Below are 19,850 nucleotides of genomic sequence, written 5' to 3'. Positions count from 1 at the left end.
ACCCCCAAACCTACATTCCTTCACAAGACTTTAACTCCCCCATAGAATAGATTAGCTGTCCTTAGTGTATCTTTGAGTAGACGTGAGAAAAAGGTGCACACGTCAAAACATCTTGTCTGGAAAATAATTTGGGGAGGAATGGGGAGAAGAACGAATCAGATGGGCGCATCTCCAACTTGGAAACAGTAAAGTGACCAGCCCCTGCTTTAGTGTAGATAAAAAAGTAGTTCTGTTCCGGCCAGACTACTTCAGACTTTGACAAAAATCTTTGTGGAAGCATGGACGCAGCCAGCTGCCATGTTGCTGCCACGCACCAAAACGTCCTCTGAACTCTGAGACTTTTGTTGGGGACAATGGAGCGAGAGCTGACACGTACGAGTGAACGCTGACGGTGTGAATTCGCACCTCAGATACTGAGCAACAGATCGGACGAGCTGATACGAAGCTGGTCTGGCTGGCTGGTGCTTTGGAGCCAAATATGAAACCAGCTGTGCACTCCAATAGCCGAGTGACAATAAACCAAATGAAGACTCACAAAGAAGACTGGGATGGCAAAAGGTGGAGGAGCATCTCAGATGTTCTGACAGAAGCGAGGCTTGTGTCTTTTTATGGTATTTATTCATTGGTATTTATTGTTGGGACAGACACAGCGGCCTGCCACCAGGGAAGGCGGCGCTGCTATGTTTGGAGCATCAGTGTGGCTGAACTGAGGGATCTGAGAGGGACAAAACAGCTGAGAGCTGTCACCCATGACAGGGAGAGGAGGACTCCCACAGAATCCGCGGCTTGACCCCCGGGGTCGCATCAGAGGTCACAGCGGTCAGAGAGCCATATTTAATGATGGATGATGAAGGCTGCAGGAGAAGAGGCGGTATGTACTGGAAAAAGACAGAGTTGAACCTGATGGGTTAAGGCTTTGCACGCATTAGTGGGGAATATGTCAAAGGTTGTTTACACAGCTGGGCTCATCCCCTGCCTTGCCTCCACAAGAAACTGAGACATTTAGCAAGCACCAGAAGAACAAGCCTGGGATTCTGGCGTCAAGAAGTCGACCGCCTAATTCTGTGCAAATTACAATCCTGACTCTGAGGGGCAGTGAGAGAAAATCAGCCACTCTCTGGTTTGCTATAAAAATAAAATTTGAAAACGGCGTGTACTGAGGTAAACATGTAATTTGTGACTCGCGGGCGGAACCGCTCTGGTGCCCAATCTGGCCTGTAATCGAGCGACAAGCCGGCTCACTGAAACGAAACAATAACTCATGCGTCGTCGTGTTTAAGTTGTGTCTATTTCTGAGAAACGCTGTTAAAGGCTGTTGAAGGCTGACGTCACTGTCGGAGCTCCGTGGCCAATGGAGAGGACGGAGCCAGACGTCAAACAAGTACCTGTTTCTAAGGACACTGCTAAAGACACGGTTGAAGGAGAGGAATCCTGTATTATTGTTTAATTTTTGTGACTGAAATCCTTTATAATGACTGAAGAACCCAGGCATCTTCCTTTACTGGTGGTTGGGTTAAAGTTCACGCACCTTACCACAGCCTTGACTCACGACCTGACCTTGCAGGCCTCTCTCTCTCTCTCTCTCTCTTGACAATGTAATGCAGAGCGATTGGGATTTTTATTTCTACTGCATACGCATTTGCCATAAAGTGGTGATTCTGAATCATTTGAAGCACCATTTCATTTTTTTTTTTGTGCCATGAGATAGTGACATAGTGACATTTTTGCAGTTTTCTGTGAAACTGGAAGATATTTTTGCATTTTCTACCATCTCTTGGCCACAGTAGGCTTCCTTAGTTCAGAGACTGCTGCCTCTAATACTTACAACCTTGTTAAGGGGTTTTTAACTTTACAGGTGATTATGTGAAAATGTGTTTGCCATTGCCTATTTGCCTATGTAGATGCTGTGGTTTTGGTACTGTATGTCTAGATTTGTTAAAGGACACTATAGAGCAGCTATGTACAGATGCCTTGTTACCTTCTTTGTAGTTCTATCTGCTGTATAAGGGCCAATCCTTTTACAGAGTTATACTGAAGTAGTCCATGTATAGTTTAGCACTGAACGAGGCAGGGTTCAGATCCTTTATGAGCATTAAAGTGCCAATTTAAAAGCATGACGATTGTATGTCTACTAGTGAACATTAATACCATCTGTAATTATGAAGTCATGCTTTCTAAGATTATATGTTAAAAAAAAAAAAAAAAAGAGTCAAGAGGCAAAACACAATTTACCATGTTCCTCACAAATTCTCCTCTGGTTGCTTTACACACATTTCAATGAGTTCATCGTTTTGCTTTTTTTTTTTTTTTGAATAAAGAAATTTTCCTTCACTTCACTTTGTGTTGAAAACTTAATATGATAATTTTCTTATGAAGTAGATTAAATTACCTGATGATGTTTTAATTAACGGCCAACAAGATCAAGTGTCTACAGCGATGCTAACAGCATTAGATGCCAACATGCTCACAGTAACAATGCTGTTTATGAGGTTTAATGTTCATGATTGTCTCCATTTTAGTTTAGCCTTTTAACATGCTAACATTTGTTGATTAGCACTCAAATACTCAGTCCAGCTGAGGCTGATGGGAATGACAGTTGGCAGGTATTGAATATGAAAAATGAAAATATTGAACAGTTTAAAATCTTGACCTCAAGGTGGCAGTAGATGGAGTCAACGGATCGGCCGAGATATTTCAGTTTGGACCAAAGTGATGGAACAAAAGAGCCGTTTCTTCTGCCATTCTGCTAGCAAGGCTAATAATCATCATTGAACTTCGTATCATTATCAGGCGGCTTTTAGTGAAAGAATCACCGTTTTTTGCTCGAACAGTAACAGTACATAGAATTAATGACATTTTGTCATTGCAGCTTTGTGTGTGAAGTATTTTTTTAATACCTAAAAACAACATAAACAGATACATGTAAAACATCAATCATTTCATTATACAGTGTGCTAATGACATACTCGTATTAAAATTTGAAAATTCACCACTATTACTCAACTGGGTGACTTTTGTTTATTGGAGGCATTCAATTGGAAATTCAGAGAAAGAGCTGCCATATGAGCCAAAATTGTGTCTTCGTTAACTGTTACTACATGACTACTTGATTACTTTGTAAAGATCAACTGTGTCGCATCGCGGGGAAAAAACCACAACAAACAAAATACTTGCTATACACACACTAATTTAAAAAAAGGGGGGGCTAAAAATTGCTTTAAGTTCCTCAGGACTACTTCTCTGAACAGATCTCTGCTCGACACGGAAATCAATGAAAATGTGGTAGAGACAGGAATCGCCCCTCAAGAGACCACAATAGTAAAAATGGAATTTTATAAAAAGTTTTAATTTCATTGAGCAAAGAAAAAAAGAAACAGTAAAAGACAAATTAAAATCGACCATACCCCCGTCCCCAAAAACTGGCAATAAAAATAAATGTTTGGTGAACATAGGGAACACGCAGAGCTTTCAAATCAACAGTGAAGTACATCTACTTCCAAATACAAGACACAAGATCCATGGAGAGGAGACTTCTGCTTGGATGGACGACTCATCTGGACTGCTCGACTAAAAGAGGGACAGAGCAAGAGAGACATGAGTTGAGCATGTTAAAGATCAGAGCGACGAGCAACAGCTGAGCATACCGGCTTTTCACCAACAGGTTAAACATGTAAGGGATTTGACGAGAGCTCTGCGGTTACATGGCAGCACCAACTGCTGCCTCTAGTTGCCAAAACAACTCTAAAGGTTTATTCCATCAGCTGATTATCTGTAGGGCAATCGTAAGTGCCCGTTTAATCCACAAATTACAATCATACCAACTGGTCTGGCCAACAGACCAACTTCAATAAAGGACATCAAGCATCACAGCATTTTCAGCAACCATTCGGATATGGAAAGACTTACTGTAAGAGGAGATGTCAATCTCGTCTGGCAGCTCCGCCACGTTGACCTCAAAGCGGTCCTGCACGTCGTTCAGAGTCTTGGCATCGGTCTCGTCAGACACAAAGGTTATAGCCAGGCCTTTGGTCCCAAACCTACCAGCACGGGCAACCTGGTGGGTGTAGAGAGATAAGAGTGAGTGAAATCTCAAACACATGTACCAAACATTCAATACTTTGCACAATGGGGAAAAATTTCCAGAATCGTGCAAAAGGTTATGGCACAATACTCCGGTCCCGGAAAATAACCTTGTCCCTGAACATTTGTACTGACTGATGCTACAAAAGGCAAACACATGGAGGGTAAACAAGTGCAGCTTCTCCCTTCTCTGCAGTTCTCACCCTGTGCAAGTAGGTGTCAGAATCTTCTGGCATGTCGTAGTTGAAGACGATATTGACTCGCTCGATGTCCATCCCTCGGCCAAAGAGGTTAGTCGCCACCAAGATCCGCCTTTGAAAGTCCTTGAATTGCTGATAGCGAGACAGCCTGGGGGGTTAAGAAGGGGCAGGGAGGGAGGACAGAGCCAGAGAGAGGCTTATCAACACAGCTGCTGTAGGCATTACTGGACTGTATCCCCTTTGAAGGCAATGATGTGTTGAGTTAACTGATGAGGCCTCATGCTCCATAAACATACTTAGCAATCACTGTGCAATAGGGAATATGTTTATGAGAGCGTGTAAGAGGAAAATGTTTGTGTGTGTGTGTGTGTCTGTCTTACCTCTCCTCCTGAGCCATTCCCCTGTGGATGGCAATGGCAGGGAAATTTTGTTCCACCAGGAGCTGGGACAGAGCGATGCAGCGCTGGACTGACTTGACAAAGATCACCACCTAGAGGAGAAGCAGACGCATTGAAACACAGCTGCTCAGACAACACGGGCCAGCAACTGGGATTTCTACTGATTATGAATTTGGGATTGTAAATGGACGGTGGAATTTTATCTCGGTGTCTTAACAGTTTAAAAAAAATTAGTTTGAAATTTTAGGAAAAGAGTTTGATAATAAGAGCGACACCCTTCAATATCAACCTACAGCCAAGTGTCGACTATCTTAGATGAGCCGACTGGAAACTGCCTACCACAACCTGTAAGGCTCACCAATTAAAATTTTATTTGTTTAACATGTACAAAAACCAAAGTGTATAAAATTATAAACTGCAGTTTTATGGTGGGTTATATGCCACAGGATTTCTCAGATAAGAATAGTAACTTCCTGGAGTCTCCACTGGTTGCCTAACAACTGCTCCCAACCAAGAAATACATCTGGTAAGAGTAACATTATCCAATGCCATAAACATTTCTGTAAAATCTCAAAATACATGACTTTGGAACCCCACCCCTAATATAATCCGAGGTTAAATTAAGTACCACAGCTTGTGAATTTATAAATATCTGTATGTTTTCCAATTCTTAAAATTAAAGTAAAATAGTGAGCCAATTGGGACAGTCATGCAGCAGCTATGTCAGGTTACCTGGTTGAACTCCAACACATCAAGGAGGTCAAAGAGCTTGCGGTTCTTCTCGCTGTCCTTCAGCTTGCAGTAGTACTGTTGCAGGCCGTGGAGTGTCAGTTTGGTCTCGTCATCCACAAATACTTCCATGGGCTGCACGGGAGATGGCAGAGTGTTAGTCCAGTAGTTACAGTAGCAAAACATTAAAATAAAATGTGAAATAAAAAAAAAAAAAGCTTTGATTTTCTGTGAAACAAAACAGTGCTTCCTCTTTCACTTACATCCTGCATGAATTTGCGGCAGACTGGTCGGATCTCTTTGCTCAGAGTTGCACTGAACATCATGACCTGCTTCTCATGGGGTGTGATCCTGAAGATGTCCTGTACGTCACGCCTCATGTCTGCCACACAGAAGGGACGTCAATGGCATACTCATGAATACAGATAAAATACTGAGTTTACAAAGAAAAATAAAAGAGAGCTAAGAAGAAAAGTCGAAGACTAAAGAACACACCTAGCTGCTCCAACATCTTGTCACACTCATCCAGGACAAAATGCTTCACGTTCTTCAGACTGAGGGTCTTGTTCCGGATGAGAGCGAGGATGCGGCCCGGTGTTCCGACGACGATGTGAGGGCAGTTCTTCTTCAAGACCTCTTCGTCCTTCTTGATGGCCAGGCCACCAAAGAATACTGCTGCTTTTACCGTGGGCATGTACTTGGAGAAACGCTCGTACTCTTTACTGATCTGGAAGGCCAGCTCTCGTGTGTGGCACATGACTAATACAGAGACCTGAGGAGGTAGAAGTACAGTAACAGATACTTTCAATTTCAGTGAATTTCTGGAAACTTTCTTTAGCCTCAAAATGTGTAGGCGCAATATCTATGCAACCTAAAATTCAACTGCAAGATTTAAAAACGCAGAAGTCATTGAAACAATATAAGTGTGCATTCTCGGCACACAATATGTATCCTGTTCCAACAAAGGACAAGGGTTTCGAAAAGTCTGTGCTATTTATGAGATCTAAGTGCTTTTACCAAACAATTAAACATGTAGTTATGTACCCATGTAAACTGAATTAAACTTTTCTTTCTCCCATTAAATCATCTGAGGATGCTGACAGGAAGCCCTTTAACCTCCTAGGACCTGGCGTCCACATATGTGGACCTCACATTTTGGGTTCTCTAGACCACAATACTAACTTTTTCTCAACAAGGGCCTGGTGACCACATATGAGCCATGTTCAGAAATTGAAATGAACAGTTTAGAACAGTAACAATGCAAAATGTTCAGAATGTTTTTTACTTTGTTACAGACATACGTCTTTCTGCAACTGTTAGCAGTATTTCAAATGAGCCATATTCCTCAAAGGGGCACAATTGTTCTTTCTCATTTTGTTTTTGCACTCAGGAAAATGCTGCTGTGTTCTGGCACCAAATAAATAGTTTTGCACATCATTACTCAATTGCCTCTTTATTGGTTTCTATCGAAATTTAAAACTAATATCCTCATATGTGGACATCATTTTTCTCAGAAACTACATCATGTAAAAAGATAATTCTTTGTTGTTACACTAATCAGGTCCCAATCAGCCTAAATAGCAGAGAAATTAAAAATGCACGCCATGCAAGAGTTCGGGTCTTAGGGAGTTAATGAGATATGAGGATGAAAACAAATGCGTGTTTCAGATAACAACCCAAAGGGTCATTTTTTGTTGAAGAAAGTCTATGACAATGCTCTTAACACACAGAACTTGTATTGAACACTGATACTAACCTGTCCGTCGACTGGTTCGATCTGTTGCAGTGTGGCCAGCACAAACACAGCTGTCTTGCCCATACCAGATTTGGCTTGACAAAGGATGTCCATGCCCAGGATAGCTTGTGGGATGCATTCATGCTGGACTGTAAGAAAAACAAAGAACATAGAAATTATTTCAACCTCTTGTACAAAAAAAACAAAAAAACAATGCAAATAGTATTGTTTGCATTTAATTAATTAGCTATACTAGTAACTTGTAGGTGCCCCATAGTGTACACAGAACAACAGAAACTACTGTTGCCCCTTTCTTAACAGACACACAGACCGAAACAAGCAAAAGCTCCTCACCTTCAGACGGATGCTCAAAACCACAGTCGATGATGGCACGGAGCAGCTCTGGTTTGAGCAGGAAATCCCTGAACCCAGAGCTGTGGATGGAAACGTAGGAACCCTTCACCTCCTTCTTGCCTGCTGGGGCTGCGCTCTCGGGGGCTCCTTGGGGCTCTTCATCTTCTTCGTAGTCGAGCAGCTCGTTATCAACGTCATTCTCAGCCATTGTGTCTGTTTAAAAACACGGAAAACACAGTTTGTTTTTAAGTCGGTTTATCTAATCATCAGCTACCTGATGTGATATCCCCCTTACTGGGCTTACAAAGGGGGGGTAATCAAGCCCACCAGTTGTTGCCATTCTTTGTGCCAGGACCGACCACACGGTTTGATACATTTAAGTAACATGTTTTGAGCGGTGGGTGAAAAGTGAGGAAGTCGCCATTCTATGAAAAGATGGGTTAGGTTTTGTCCAACTCGTGATTCAAGTATAACCAGTACTGATATAAACCTACACTGAATACCACTGTTGTATTCACTCTCGCAAACCCCATAATAAAATGTGCGGCAACCGAGTGAGATATGCTAGCTAATTTAGCTCATTATAGTTGGAACATATTAGTACATGAATCAAAGGTTGGTGCACTAAATGTAAGCAAAGTGTCTTCTACAACAGACACAATATCATAAACAGACTTGGTCAAAACGTAGGCTTGGACTTTAGCCGACACTGTCGGATTACCGGTTAGCTCCAGAGTCGTGTACAACACTGAAACGCTATTGTGTTGCATAACCATTGCTAACGTGGCAAGCTAAAGTGCTATACGGTAACGGATATTTTGCTAGCTGAGCAGGTAAAGAACACGCATGATATTCACAGATGTTATACAGATAATTGTAAAGAACGCAATACGAAGAATGTAAAACGGCTATACAATTACTGAAAACTATTATGAGGAAGATTGGATGGTTGGCTAAGCTATCTTATGCTAGGCTACAAAACGCTAGCCTAGCTGAACGGCACCCTCAAGCAAACAATGAAAGAACTTATTTCATTGCGTAGTAGCTACGTTGTGACTTTAGCAATATAAATCTCATATAATTAATCTCATAACATCCTGGATGCCAGTCTAAGTTTTACAAACTCTCTAGTTACAACAATAAATCGATATTGCGTTCTTACCTTTTCTTTTCGGCGTTAGCTACCAGTCCACTTCAGATCAAAACCGCATGGGGAGGCCTCAGTTGGTTTATACGAGTAACCGGAAGTTCCGCCTCCGGTGAAGTGCTCTGACATCATTGGTGGATTCGGACGATCGCTGAAAAACGAGGCCAGCGATTCGACAGAAAGTGTGCCGCAGTACAGCGCAGTTCAAAAAAGCGGGACACCAGAGGGGATACATCGCAGATCAACTCTGGGTATGGGAGCTCGTGAGGGACACGGAAAAGAAATAAATATTTAATTGATAAATGATCAAGTAAAAAAGCAATTTATATTCATCTAAAAAATAAAATGAATAAATGATTGAGAGCAGGTAAGTCGACATAAATGATATTCTAAATTGTGATGCATTGTGCCCCAAAATACAAACTTAGTCTTGTAGCTTCCTTGAATAGGTGGGAACTGTAGCAAGTATTATTGTGTCAGCTGTAAAGATCAAACCTTTGTTAATGTTATAAGGCCAATCGATTTGCAAATATTTCTTTTAATATCTACCAGAGGTCTTAGTATAGTATTATGTCTGCCTTGATACTTGGAGTTTACTGTTCAGAAAGTCGGGTGTGTACTGCCCTCCAGTGCTCACAGAGAAGCAACACAACATTAAATTACTAACAGAAACACACAGTGCTAATTTTTAAAATCACAACTAGTAAGTACAACTTATTATATTTATTATACATAACAAAATCAATAGCAGTATTGATGGAAAAAACTGTGTTAAAATTTTTTAATGTTGGGACTGATGTAATCTGCTGGAAATTGTCACATCAGCATCAGGTCAGACCTGATAGCAAATAAACACTTTCAGTGAGTATGTTCATGATAAAGTGACCAACTGGAATCAGAAACAAACACATGAACAAAAATGAAAGAAATACATGTTTATTGTGTGTGCTAAAATGTACAAACAACAACACTGTTGTGTTAAAAACTCACATTAGAAGGACCAACAGGAAAACTACATTCTAAACGAATGCCTGAAAAATTTAGCCAAAAGCACTGCAAAAGGAAATCCCATTATAAAATACAAAATACATATACAAAAAAGTGCCAGGCAGAATACTGTCAGTGTTAGGATGCTGTTAGGAGTCAGATAGTCATTAGTCTTATATCTGTGATTCCAGAGCAGAGGAGAAGCTCCACTGTGTCGGAGAGAAGTATGGGAAACTGTCAGACTCTGGCCGGGAATGACCCTCTGAGTATGCACCAGAGGTGGGGCATGAAGTCAGGAAGTCCCTGACATGGGAAGGCAAAGAAAGAAACAGCCAGTCTTCCACCAGGAGACCACCTCCATGCAGCCCTGAGCAGCAGCCCAGCTCGGCGGGCAGTTCTTCCAGACTGTTGCTGCGCAAGTCCAACCTGCACAACTGACTCAAAGCTGCAATCCCCCTGGGTAATGAACTAAGAGAGTTGTGAGCCACATTTAGGATGCGCAGCTCCAAACAACCACTGAATAGCTGAGGGGGCAGGCGCTCAAGCCTGTTCCCACTGAAGTCCAGCTCTGTAAGCAGCTGCAGTGCCTTTATCTCTACAGGCAGCACTTCGAGCAAGTTGCCAGCCAGGAGCAGCCTACGCAGGCGGAGAAGAGTGAAGAGCGCCGGAGGAAGGCTCTGGAGGTGGTTGTTGGACAGATCCAGGAGCTCTAGGCCTCGAAGCACACCAACACTAGCCGGCAGCGCTAGAACACGATTGTAGGCAAGTCTGAGGCAAGAGAGACGCCGCAGATGAGCCAGACTAAGCAGCTCCTCCAGAGTTCTCAAGTTGTTATGCTGCAGGTCAAGGGTGCGCAGCTTGGTCAGAGCCAGCAGTGCAGAGGGCAAACGCTCTAGCTGGCAGTCCTGCAGCAGCAGCTCTGTCAGGTCGACCATTCGCTTCAATCCTGTCAGCACAAGAAGCCTGGTGCCCTCATTGTAGATCTCCAGTCTCACCAAACTGCCTGCCACCTCATACAACTCGCCAGGGATCCGCTGCAACATGCCTCGAATCACCAGTACACGGAGATGACGCAACTGACGGAGGCTCCCCAGTGCCCAGCTGCGGCCTACCCCACCTTCACTGCTCAGGCGACCAGAGAGGTGGAGCTCATGCAGGCTGCGGAGGGAGAGGACCCAGCTGGGGATCTCTGATACCTGAGTAAAGGTGAGGTGGAGGACCTCCAGACGTTCCTGGAGGAATCCAAGTGCACTGGGATCCACAGCTGCTGTGCAGTGGTAGAGGTGGATCTCTCTGTTGAAGGAGTAGCCAATAAAAGAACAAATTAAATGCACAGAAATATATGTTTTTAATTTGTATATCACATTCATGTAATACAAATATATATAATTTAAAAATAAAACATTGGAAATAACTTTTGATTTGATGTGCATTGTTTAAAATGTGTGAAGCATAACGACACCACTGCACAACTCACCTGAGTGAGGTCATCTTGGCTACCTGTGCAGTAAACCTGGCATCTGAGATGAGCTCCAGTTTGAGGACCTGAAGCTGGCTGAGGGTGAAGAGGGCCGGAGGGAGGCGAGGCAGCGCCACCAGCTGCAGTCTGGAGCAGCCGTCTGCGTCCACACTACTCATGGCACGCAGCTTCTCCTCCCCCCAGCGCCTCTCTAAGCTTTCCTCCATCAGCCTGCTCTCACTGACCGGGGACAAAAACACGGACAGACGCTGGGCCAGCAAAGGGTCGTACTGGTCCAACATGTGCAGAAGAAAGGCCAGGTCATTTCTCAGGTCTGGAACATCCCTCAGGGAGCACAACTCCTTCAGTGAGTGGAAGGAGTACTGTCGTAAAGAGCTACACAGGGCACAAAGCATAAAACCAAAATGAGAAATATATCACAGAGAAAATAATGTAGCCCAAAACACAGCATTAAACTGTAATCCTATTATAGGCCCTCTGGTATGCTCCACCTCATGAGCATTGTTCTTATTGAAGGCCCTTTGAACAACCACAGCCTGTGTAGTCAATTTAAAATTATTAATTTGACATTTTACAAGTTTATCTTGTGTAAGAAATGCAATAAATTATATATGCATAAGCCTATTTAACCCCTCAATGGCTGTGCATGGACAGTCTTCCCTTCACTTACGGTACATTTTGCATGTTTTCGCCCATTGATGACAATTTGTTCACACTTTACGTCACTGCTGTTTCAAAAGCTCAGGATTCACTAAAGTAAAGTATGAAAATCAATGTACAGAGAATTTGAGATAGGTATTTCATCACATGGAGCATTATGATGTCATATGTTTTTGTCAGTTTTGTTATTTCATTGATGTTAGTAGTGTAAATTAAATGATGATAAATGAAGTTAAATGATGTAAGTCTGAAACAAATGAAAAGGGCTGCATGAAAGGTATGAAAACAAATTGGTACTAGTAATGGAAAACGGTAATGGTTCTTTCATATTAAATTGATTGACCTAACGTGTTAGCAAACAGTTAACAGCTCACACTTAATTCATCGATCCAACAGATGTGGAGCAATATTAGCAGTTCTTTAGGATCCCTTTTTCTGGCCAATGTAAATCCAATATACACTCGCTTTATAGCTTTGTTCTGGTCTCCTTCCTCCAGGAAATATCTGGCTCTGCAGCTAAATGCTCCACTCTGTTCACCGGCAAGTTGCCAACTACGTCTATCTGCTGGTTTGTGCTACATAGAAAAGTATAGTGGGTATTTATAGCTTTATGTACTGAATACAGTTTCTTGCTGCGTGAATTAAAACAAGAAAGTTGTGGGTGAAAACCTCGATAGAGCTGAGAGGAACTGCAGAATTGCGTGATAATTCTCTGTAGGATTTTAACTACAACCAAACATTTTCACATCATACATATGTTGATAAAAAAAAAAAAATAATTACAGCAGCGTTAAAAGTTTTTATCCAAATATGGTTTTAGGTTACAGCACCAACACATTCATCCTTGCATACTGTACACACACCTGTGTAAAATCCAGCTGAGGGTGTAGAAGTTGAGCAGGCCGTACAGCCCCAGCAGGGTCAGGTAGGCCACCAGCAGTTTGCGTAGAAGTGAGGAGAGCACATGGATACACTCGAAGGTAGCGTAGCCCACCAGGGCCTGCTCCTCAGGGTGGCAGGTGTGGGTGAAGGATAATTTGTTGAGAAGTGGGATGGTGTAACTCACTATCAGCGTCACCATCAGCATTTTGAATATCGTCTGAGCCAAGTAGACCTAAATGGATGGAAGGGGGTATTATGAATAAATTAACAATTGAGCTTGACTAAACGTTCAATCATGCTGTAAGATTATCATTTATCAATATGGTGTATAGATCTTATAGAGGATCTCTCACCTTATAAATGACAGCTGAGCTTTCACAGTGGGACCGAAATTTCCTGACCCTTTCGAACAGCGCCCTGGCCTGCTCCCCATCACTTTTATCCAGACTGATTACCTGCCTGGGACTGTCAACCATGACTGACGGCTTGGACTCAGGAAAGTGCGTGGGGGGGCCGAGAGATTCAGACGACATGGTGGAGTTACAGGAGAGAGTGGAAGGGCACGGGGAGGGAGATACGGCAGAGGACACACTGTCTGACCTCTTTAAAAGTGGGCTGTCTGTGCCTGAGTCTATGCTTGAACGTCTTGTGCGGGTCACTGGGGGTGAAGATGAGGAGGGAGGAGGTCGGGGTTGTCGTCTCTCCAGCTCCTTCTCTTGGATGTTTTCCTGCTGGGCAGCGTGCGACAGGGCTTGAGATGTCCAGGGTGACTCGCAGCACTTTGCTAAGATGGCCAGGAAGTGCTCTATGCGGGCGGAGGTGTGGGGGAAGTGGAGCCAGAAGGAGCCGCTGGCTACCAGCACTAGAGACTGCAGTAAGGCCATGTAGGGAAAGAAGCGGGAGCACAAAGGCAAAGCCTCATGGTAGCACACCTGGACAGATAAACAGACAGACAGACAGACAGACAGACAGACAGACAGACAGACAGACAGACAGACAGACAGACATTTCAACCTGTAATCATTGATGTTTTGGCCACTTGGGGGCAGCAGAAACAAAAAACTATGAACACAACTCTGACGTTTTACAACCAAGTAAGCAACTTCTTATCAAACAGATGCCTATTTACACATCCAGCAAGTACGGAGCAACATAAGCATTCATTTGGAGTTGTGTTTGTGTTCACCTAATACATTTAAGTCCAATATAAACTCTCTTTTAGCTCTGTTTTTGGTTTTCTAACAATTCCTGAGGGAAATATCTGGCTCTTCAGCTGTTAATTGCTTCACTAGCTAGCTGCTAACTATAACTGTCTGCTGTTTAGTGCAGGGCACATATGCACAGTTGGTTAGATCTGTGAGTGAATCAAATCAGTAAAAATGTGGGCCAGAAAACCAAAACGATGACATGAAAATCATCATGAACCACAGTGGAGCTGAGGGGAACTGCAGAATCAGGTCATAATTCTCTGAGGTTTCACCGGTACGCATGACTCCTTTCACATACATACATCATCTGATCCGTTGTTTGTAACAGCCATTTTAAAGTGACTTTACAGATGAAATTTTTTGTTGCTTTCAAATTACAAAGGCAAGTAAGGCGAGTATGACAGTACCTGGCTAATGTACACATACTGCTGGTAGACCAGGTGAGTACGTCGACCCCGGGCTGCGGAGTACAGATTTGGGCTGATGTTGTGTGGACTGTGAGGCTTTGACGATGGACTCGGTGCCACGTTGCTGCTAGCTGAGAAACTGTGATTGCTTGTATTTGCAGTAAGTGGATCCAAGGGGATGCACACCACTCGGTCCCGGGACAGCTGCTCAGTGCAAGCCAAAACAGATGTCATCAGCATCAGGACCACCAGGTAGTCCATGAAGACCTCCCACCACGGCTTCAGCAATTTAGACCTGTTCTGATGCTGGTTCAGAGGCGCCAGCTCTGACAGGGAAAACATGGCGACCTCCGGGTTCAACAAGGATGACTGTAAAAGATGGTAAAGAAAGGTCTGGGCCGCGCACATAAACTGATGTAGTGATGAACAAAGACGAGTCTAATATTGGCAGATAGTGTTATGGCTCTACAGGCAGATTTAGACACTAGTTTCTGCAACAGCAATTATTACAAATCTAAATGCAGTTTAATTTATCTAAAGATTTAAGGGTCACCACATGTGATAACAGCTGTCAGAATATGTGACCTGTCTGTGGAGTCACCAGTTCTGGTAATAGCAAAACAACTACAGCATGTGACCACGGCCTGATCCAGGAAAATCCTAATCAGATCACAGAATATGATATACCAAATAAAGATCCTGTTTTAAAGGCCCCGACGGCAAATGTTATCAAACAGCTTCTTACTGTGAACAATGTGGTCCTACATGAACACACCTTTTTTCTGTTCACAGAGTGTGTTTTTATTTTCCGAGAGATTTCTGTATTTGTGTTTTTGTCCTTGCTTTTGAAAAAGATGATGTGACGTTCGTCCACGCAGCAATCAGGATTTAACAAAATCTTTAAACCTAAGGATGTTTATTTTCTACGAGTTGAACTTTGACTTTGAATAACAATAATATTTAATGGTCCAAAGCAGATTTGAAACCAAGTTTTCAGGGGCTTTAAACAAGAATTTCAAAAGGACCTTTTGCAAGGAAAGCTTTGTGCTTTCAAGGAGAGTCGATAAAAGAGGAAATTACAAGAGAAGTTTTTTGATCGATCATATAAAAATCTTTTGATTAGTGGTTGCAAATAAAGAGTAAACTAATAAACAAAACTTCCACTGTAGCCAACTCTACTTCTTGGGTTAAAATGCAGATCAGAACTAAACAATTCATGTTACAGTTAAAGCCCAGATTAACTTTCACCTACCTAGGGAAACAACTCTTTTCTCCCCCTCTTCTGATCAGCTCCCAGCAGCCTCCTTACAGAAACTTCATTCCGGCGCTGTCCGGTTCTGCCGTGAAAAACTCCTGAAACTTACAACAAACTCCTCCTCAGCTGGCCGTCACACAGCTTTTCAAGGGTTGCCATAGCAGCGGAGGATGTGTGGCAGAAAAATCTAATTCAGCACTAGAAGCGCGTTCAAGACCCACCGGGGGCCCGTCCGCACCCTTTAACTCCTTCAGAACTGAGTTACTCTGAGGAAAACATCACGGGAGTGTCAGACAAAAATCACAGTCACAAGAAAACTTGTTCTTACAGTTTATCTAAAACAAAACAGTTGGGTATTAATATAAAAATACCCTACAGATGTAGGCCTTTCCACCACTGATGTGCTTGCTGAGTTTTAGTAAGTTAATTGTCAACTTCTGTCACTTATTTGGATGAAAGATTTTTTAACCAACATTAGCAGATGGAATAAAAATGATAAATGTAGTTTACATCCTCCACTTTCACTTCACTCACTTGCATGACTATTGGGTTCCATATAGAAATAAAATAACAACCCTATATCCAACAATATCCAGCAGGGGCTGCTGAAGTGAAAGGGCTATGAGTTAAACAGCAGTTTTCGACTTTGACTAATTCAGTCATGCTGCAGCTTTTAGTGTTTGACCCACATAAGAAATGACTGACTGATTTCTGTTTTGTGTCATTCTGCCACTTTATGAATGGATGTGTGCTTCTGAAACAGGTTTGCTTCCTCAGAGGTTAAAGGTTACAGAAGCTACAGACTCTGATGACTGTGGAGTGCCAGTCAAGTGTGTCTGTGTGTGTAAGGGTCATATTTAAGTCAGTGCGCTGTTTCTCTTGTATCTGGGGTAAGAAGAATCTGGAGCAAAGACTCAAACTGACAGTGAACCACAATGTGATCTACTCTCCACAGCTGGCATGTGTATTTACTGTGAATTCTGCTAAATGTGCATGTGTGCATGTGTGTAAGTGTGTGCGTGTGTGTGTGTGTGCAGAATGTGGTAGCTGCAGCAGCGGTGGCAAACGGTAAGTGCGAGTTGAGACTGGCATCTACTGTTGGTACAGTGAAAAATCTCCAGATAAAGCGTGATAGGTGTAACTGTGAGGGAAGAGGACAGTTCCTTAGGTAATGTCTTATCACCAGCTACTGCTAAATACAAAGTCAAGCCCACAATATATTGTTCTTGGATTACTGTGTTTTTGAAAGTTGTGAAATCTACAAGATTATCAGATGGGTGCTATCTGATAAAACAATCACAGATTGGAGTTGCCCTGGCAACCTGACTGCATTTAATACAAATGCATTGATAAAGTGTACCACGTTCATCATCTTAGCTTATCATGTGAGCATTTTGCTTTAAACTAGCTCTAAACACAAATTACAACTGATGCAGATGGGAATATTATAAATTTTGCAGGTATTTGGTCACAAACCAAATTTGTGAACAAATTTGACTTTTCAAAATTATATCAATTTATCCTGATTGGGGGAGATGAAATTTAATGACAATCCATCTAATTGTCAAGTCCTTTCATACGAACACATGGTGGTGCCAGAAGAAAGGTCGGTGGATTACCAAAGTCATTAGGCATTATCATCTGGGGACCATGAATATCTGTACAAAATATCATTGCAATCCCTCCAACAGTTGTTGAGATATTTCAGTCCGGTCCAAACTGAGTGACAGACTGACTGATCGTAGCTAAAGACATCAAAATAGTGCTGTTACAGTACACATATGAGGGCAACAGGTACATTTATCAAACCAGATATCAACAACTCTAACACCAAACCTACTTTAATTATGAATTTGTCTTGAACCTGCATTTATCCACTTTTTGTCCAGCTGTAAACACAATCATAATCACTTGCAAAGTTGTTATGGCTAATGTGTTAGCAAGTTAGCAAACAGTTGCCTATTTACTCACCCAGCAGATACAGAATACTGCTATCCCTAGAACCATGTCCCTAGCTTAGCCGCTACTAACAAAAATAGCTTCATGCTAAGCTAAGGTAACTGCTTCCTGGGACTTCCTGGGACGCTCAGAGATGAGAGAGGTATCAATATTCACATTTAACTCTTGGCAAGAAAGTGAATTACCCAAAATGTCTATGTCTAAATGGCTATTTGTAAGTTTTGCTATTGCTACTTGCTACAGCTCTTTACTTACCAAGTTTTGCAGAGAGCTTCAGCCATTAATGTATTTACAGGACAAGAGGTTAAAATACGCCCTCTGAGCAGAACTATTTCTTCATGGCAGACTGGACGCTTCTGTGATTCAGTATCAGAAAGTGACCAGACGGGCCAACCAGGATGGAGCTAGCTGGTTAGCATGCTGACTTCAGTAGAAGAAAAGAAGTGATTGAAGTAGAAGCAAAACAAGAGCTGGAGACAGAGCTTTTGGTGGTAAGTAAGTTTCCTCTGACTTCATCTAAATTTTAATCTTGCACTTTGATGTGATATCTATTTTACAATCTGTGTTTTTATTTAGTTTTTATACTGTTTTCTTATTGTGCTTTTTACTTCTATTTTCATGCTTCTTTTAGTTGTGTTAAGCACATTGATAATGTTCCCAAGTAAACAGCTGTTAATGCTAACATTACCTATGTAGGAATAGCAAAGCTTGAGCGTAGGAATACGGTAGTTCAACAGTTGAAAAAATTTAGTTTCAAAGGAAAAGGCTGATAAAATGGTGAAAATATTCAAATTGAAATGTACATTTCATTTTTTTTTTTTCTGTGGGCTAAAACACGTTTCCACAGCAGTACATCACCAAGCTTATGTGTCGTCGGTCCCTGCTGCTTCTCTAAACTGGGAGGTCACTGATCCAAATCTACTGCAGGAAATACACTGACTATAGATATGTACCTCACACAACCACATTTCAAATAACTCAAACGATCACCCTAAAGCTCCTCTAAACTAAATGTTTCATTACGCCCTGTAAGGGTCAACTGTAACACTGGTAAATGAGATAATATAGTGCTTGAAGATTTTTTTTTTGTCTTCCTGTCGCTAGTTTGTTTTTCAAGAGGACATTAAAGTCCCATGTGCTCATCTCATGAGAAACTGATTGAGTTTTTCATATCCCTGTGAGAGTAACAAGAATTTAAAATTAGACAGCGGGGCTGTGGTATGGCAAGCTCAACATTAGAAGTGGCCGATGTCCTATCAACACCCTCGGTTTCAAAGTTTTGCAAAGAAAAAGGCCTGCGGCTTCACACCTTTTCATCTGCAATATACACATACAGACACAAGTACACTGACACACTCGCTCAATCATGCCCATAGGCAGGGATGTTTTGGGTGGGGTCGTGTTATGTGAAAGGATTCACACGTCGATGTTGTGAAAAAAACATCACAAGCTTGCAACAGACCTCAGCATATCAAATATTTGAGTAAACACATTACACTTTACACACATTATAAGTCCCTCTCTGGTTTATAATCCCTGAATAAAAAGACTAAAAAAAGGTTAGTGTAAGCAAAGTTAATAGATGGTCCTCGACTAAATGTTTCAGGATTTTGGAGAAAGAAGTTAGATTAAAAATTGATGTGAAGTAAATTGTATTGTTCTTTGTCTGGAGTTGGTTCTTATTCCAAATGACAGACAATACGTATTGATCATGAACAGAAACATAAGACAATTAGACAATAAGACAATATAGTAACAACGAATAAAACATGAAAATTGTAATGTAGCTTAATCATGTCCGACACACAACTCTCTGTAAAATCACAATATGTTTATGTTTTACGCTTAAGATTTTATATGAACTAAACAAACAAAATGTTAATTAGACTTTAGATATATATAGGCAGAGTCAGGCTACATGTTTCCTCCTAATTACAGTCTGTACTAAACTAAGCTAAATGTCTGCCGGCTGTATCCTGATATTTTACCCTACAGGGATCAAAGTCTATCTTAATATCTTACACTCTACAAGAAGCAAGTAAGCATATTTCCCAAAATATCAAACTATTAATAATATAGTTTTACTGGACAGTGGTTTGTTGAACTCTAAGACAAGTTTTTACAATTCTGAAAATGCATTTATTTGACAATATATCCTGCAACAACACAGTGTTTTCATTGAACTGAATGAGCACTAGAGATGTCAAGGTCAGTCTTTTAATCTCTCCACCACAACCACTGGACCGACTTTGATGTTCAGCTGACGTTTCCTCTCGGACCATCGTGAAGTTGACAGTTTTACTTTCCTTTTTTTTTTTTTTTTTTTCCTGTGAAATGTCTCAACAACTACTGGATGGATTGTTTCCCTC

General features: G+C 41.8%; 2 protein-coding genes across 2 annotated transcripts; both read right to left on the bottom strand.

The window, feature by feature from the left end:
- Positions 1–3,325: 3,325 nt before the first annotated feature.
- On the bottom strand, positions 3,326–8,750 carry ddx39ab (DEAD (Asp-Glu-Ala-Asp) box polypeptide 39Ab). The gene is made up of 10 exons (XM_023416252.2): positions 8,659–8,750; positions 7,497–7,709; positions 7,164–7,291; positions 5,903–6,179; positions 5,671–5,789; positions 5,411–5,542; positions 4,661–4,770; positions 4,284–4,428; positions 3,907–4,054; positions 3,326–3,567 (listed from the first exon to the last, which is right to left on the bottom strand). The coding sequence occupies exons 2-10, from the start codon at positions 7,702–7,704 to the stop codon at positions 3,551–3,553; spliced, it is 1,284 nt and encodes a 427-aa protein (XP_023272020.1). The 5' UTR covers positions 7,705–7,709; positions 8,659–8,750; the 3' UTR covers positions 3,326–3,550.
- An 813-nt stretch (positions 8,751–9,563) lies between these two features.
- Positions 9,564–15,898, bottom strand: LOC111662400 (volume-regulated anion channel subunit LRRC8D). The gene is made up of 6 exons (XM_023416251.2): positions 15,520–15,898; positions 14,268–14,636; positions 13,006–13,584; positions 12,634–12,884; positions 11,108–11,485; positions 9,564–10,923 (listed from the first exon to the last, which is right to left on the bottom strand). The coding sequence occupies exons 2-6, from the start codon at positions 14,607–14,609 to the stop codon at positions 9,804–9,806; spliced, it is 2,670 nt and encodes an 889-aa protein (XP_023272019.1). The 5' UTR covers positions 14,610–14,636; positions 15,520–15,898; the 3' UTR covers positions 9,564–9,803.
- Positions 15,899–19,850: the final 3,952 nt, after the last annotated feature.

This window comes from Seriola lalandi, unplaced genomic scaffold (genome assembly GCF_002814215.2).
Source record: "Seriola lalandi dorsalis isolate HSWRI2012SDOR001 ecotype SW California unplaced genomic scaffold, Sedor1 jcf7180002054563, whole genome shotgun sequence".
Taxonomy (NCBI): Eukaryota; Metazoa; Chordata; class Actinopteri; order Carangiformes; family Carangidae; genus Seriola; species Seriola lalandi.
This window is presented reverse-complemented; position numbering and strand designations above follow the sequence as displayed.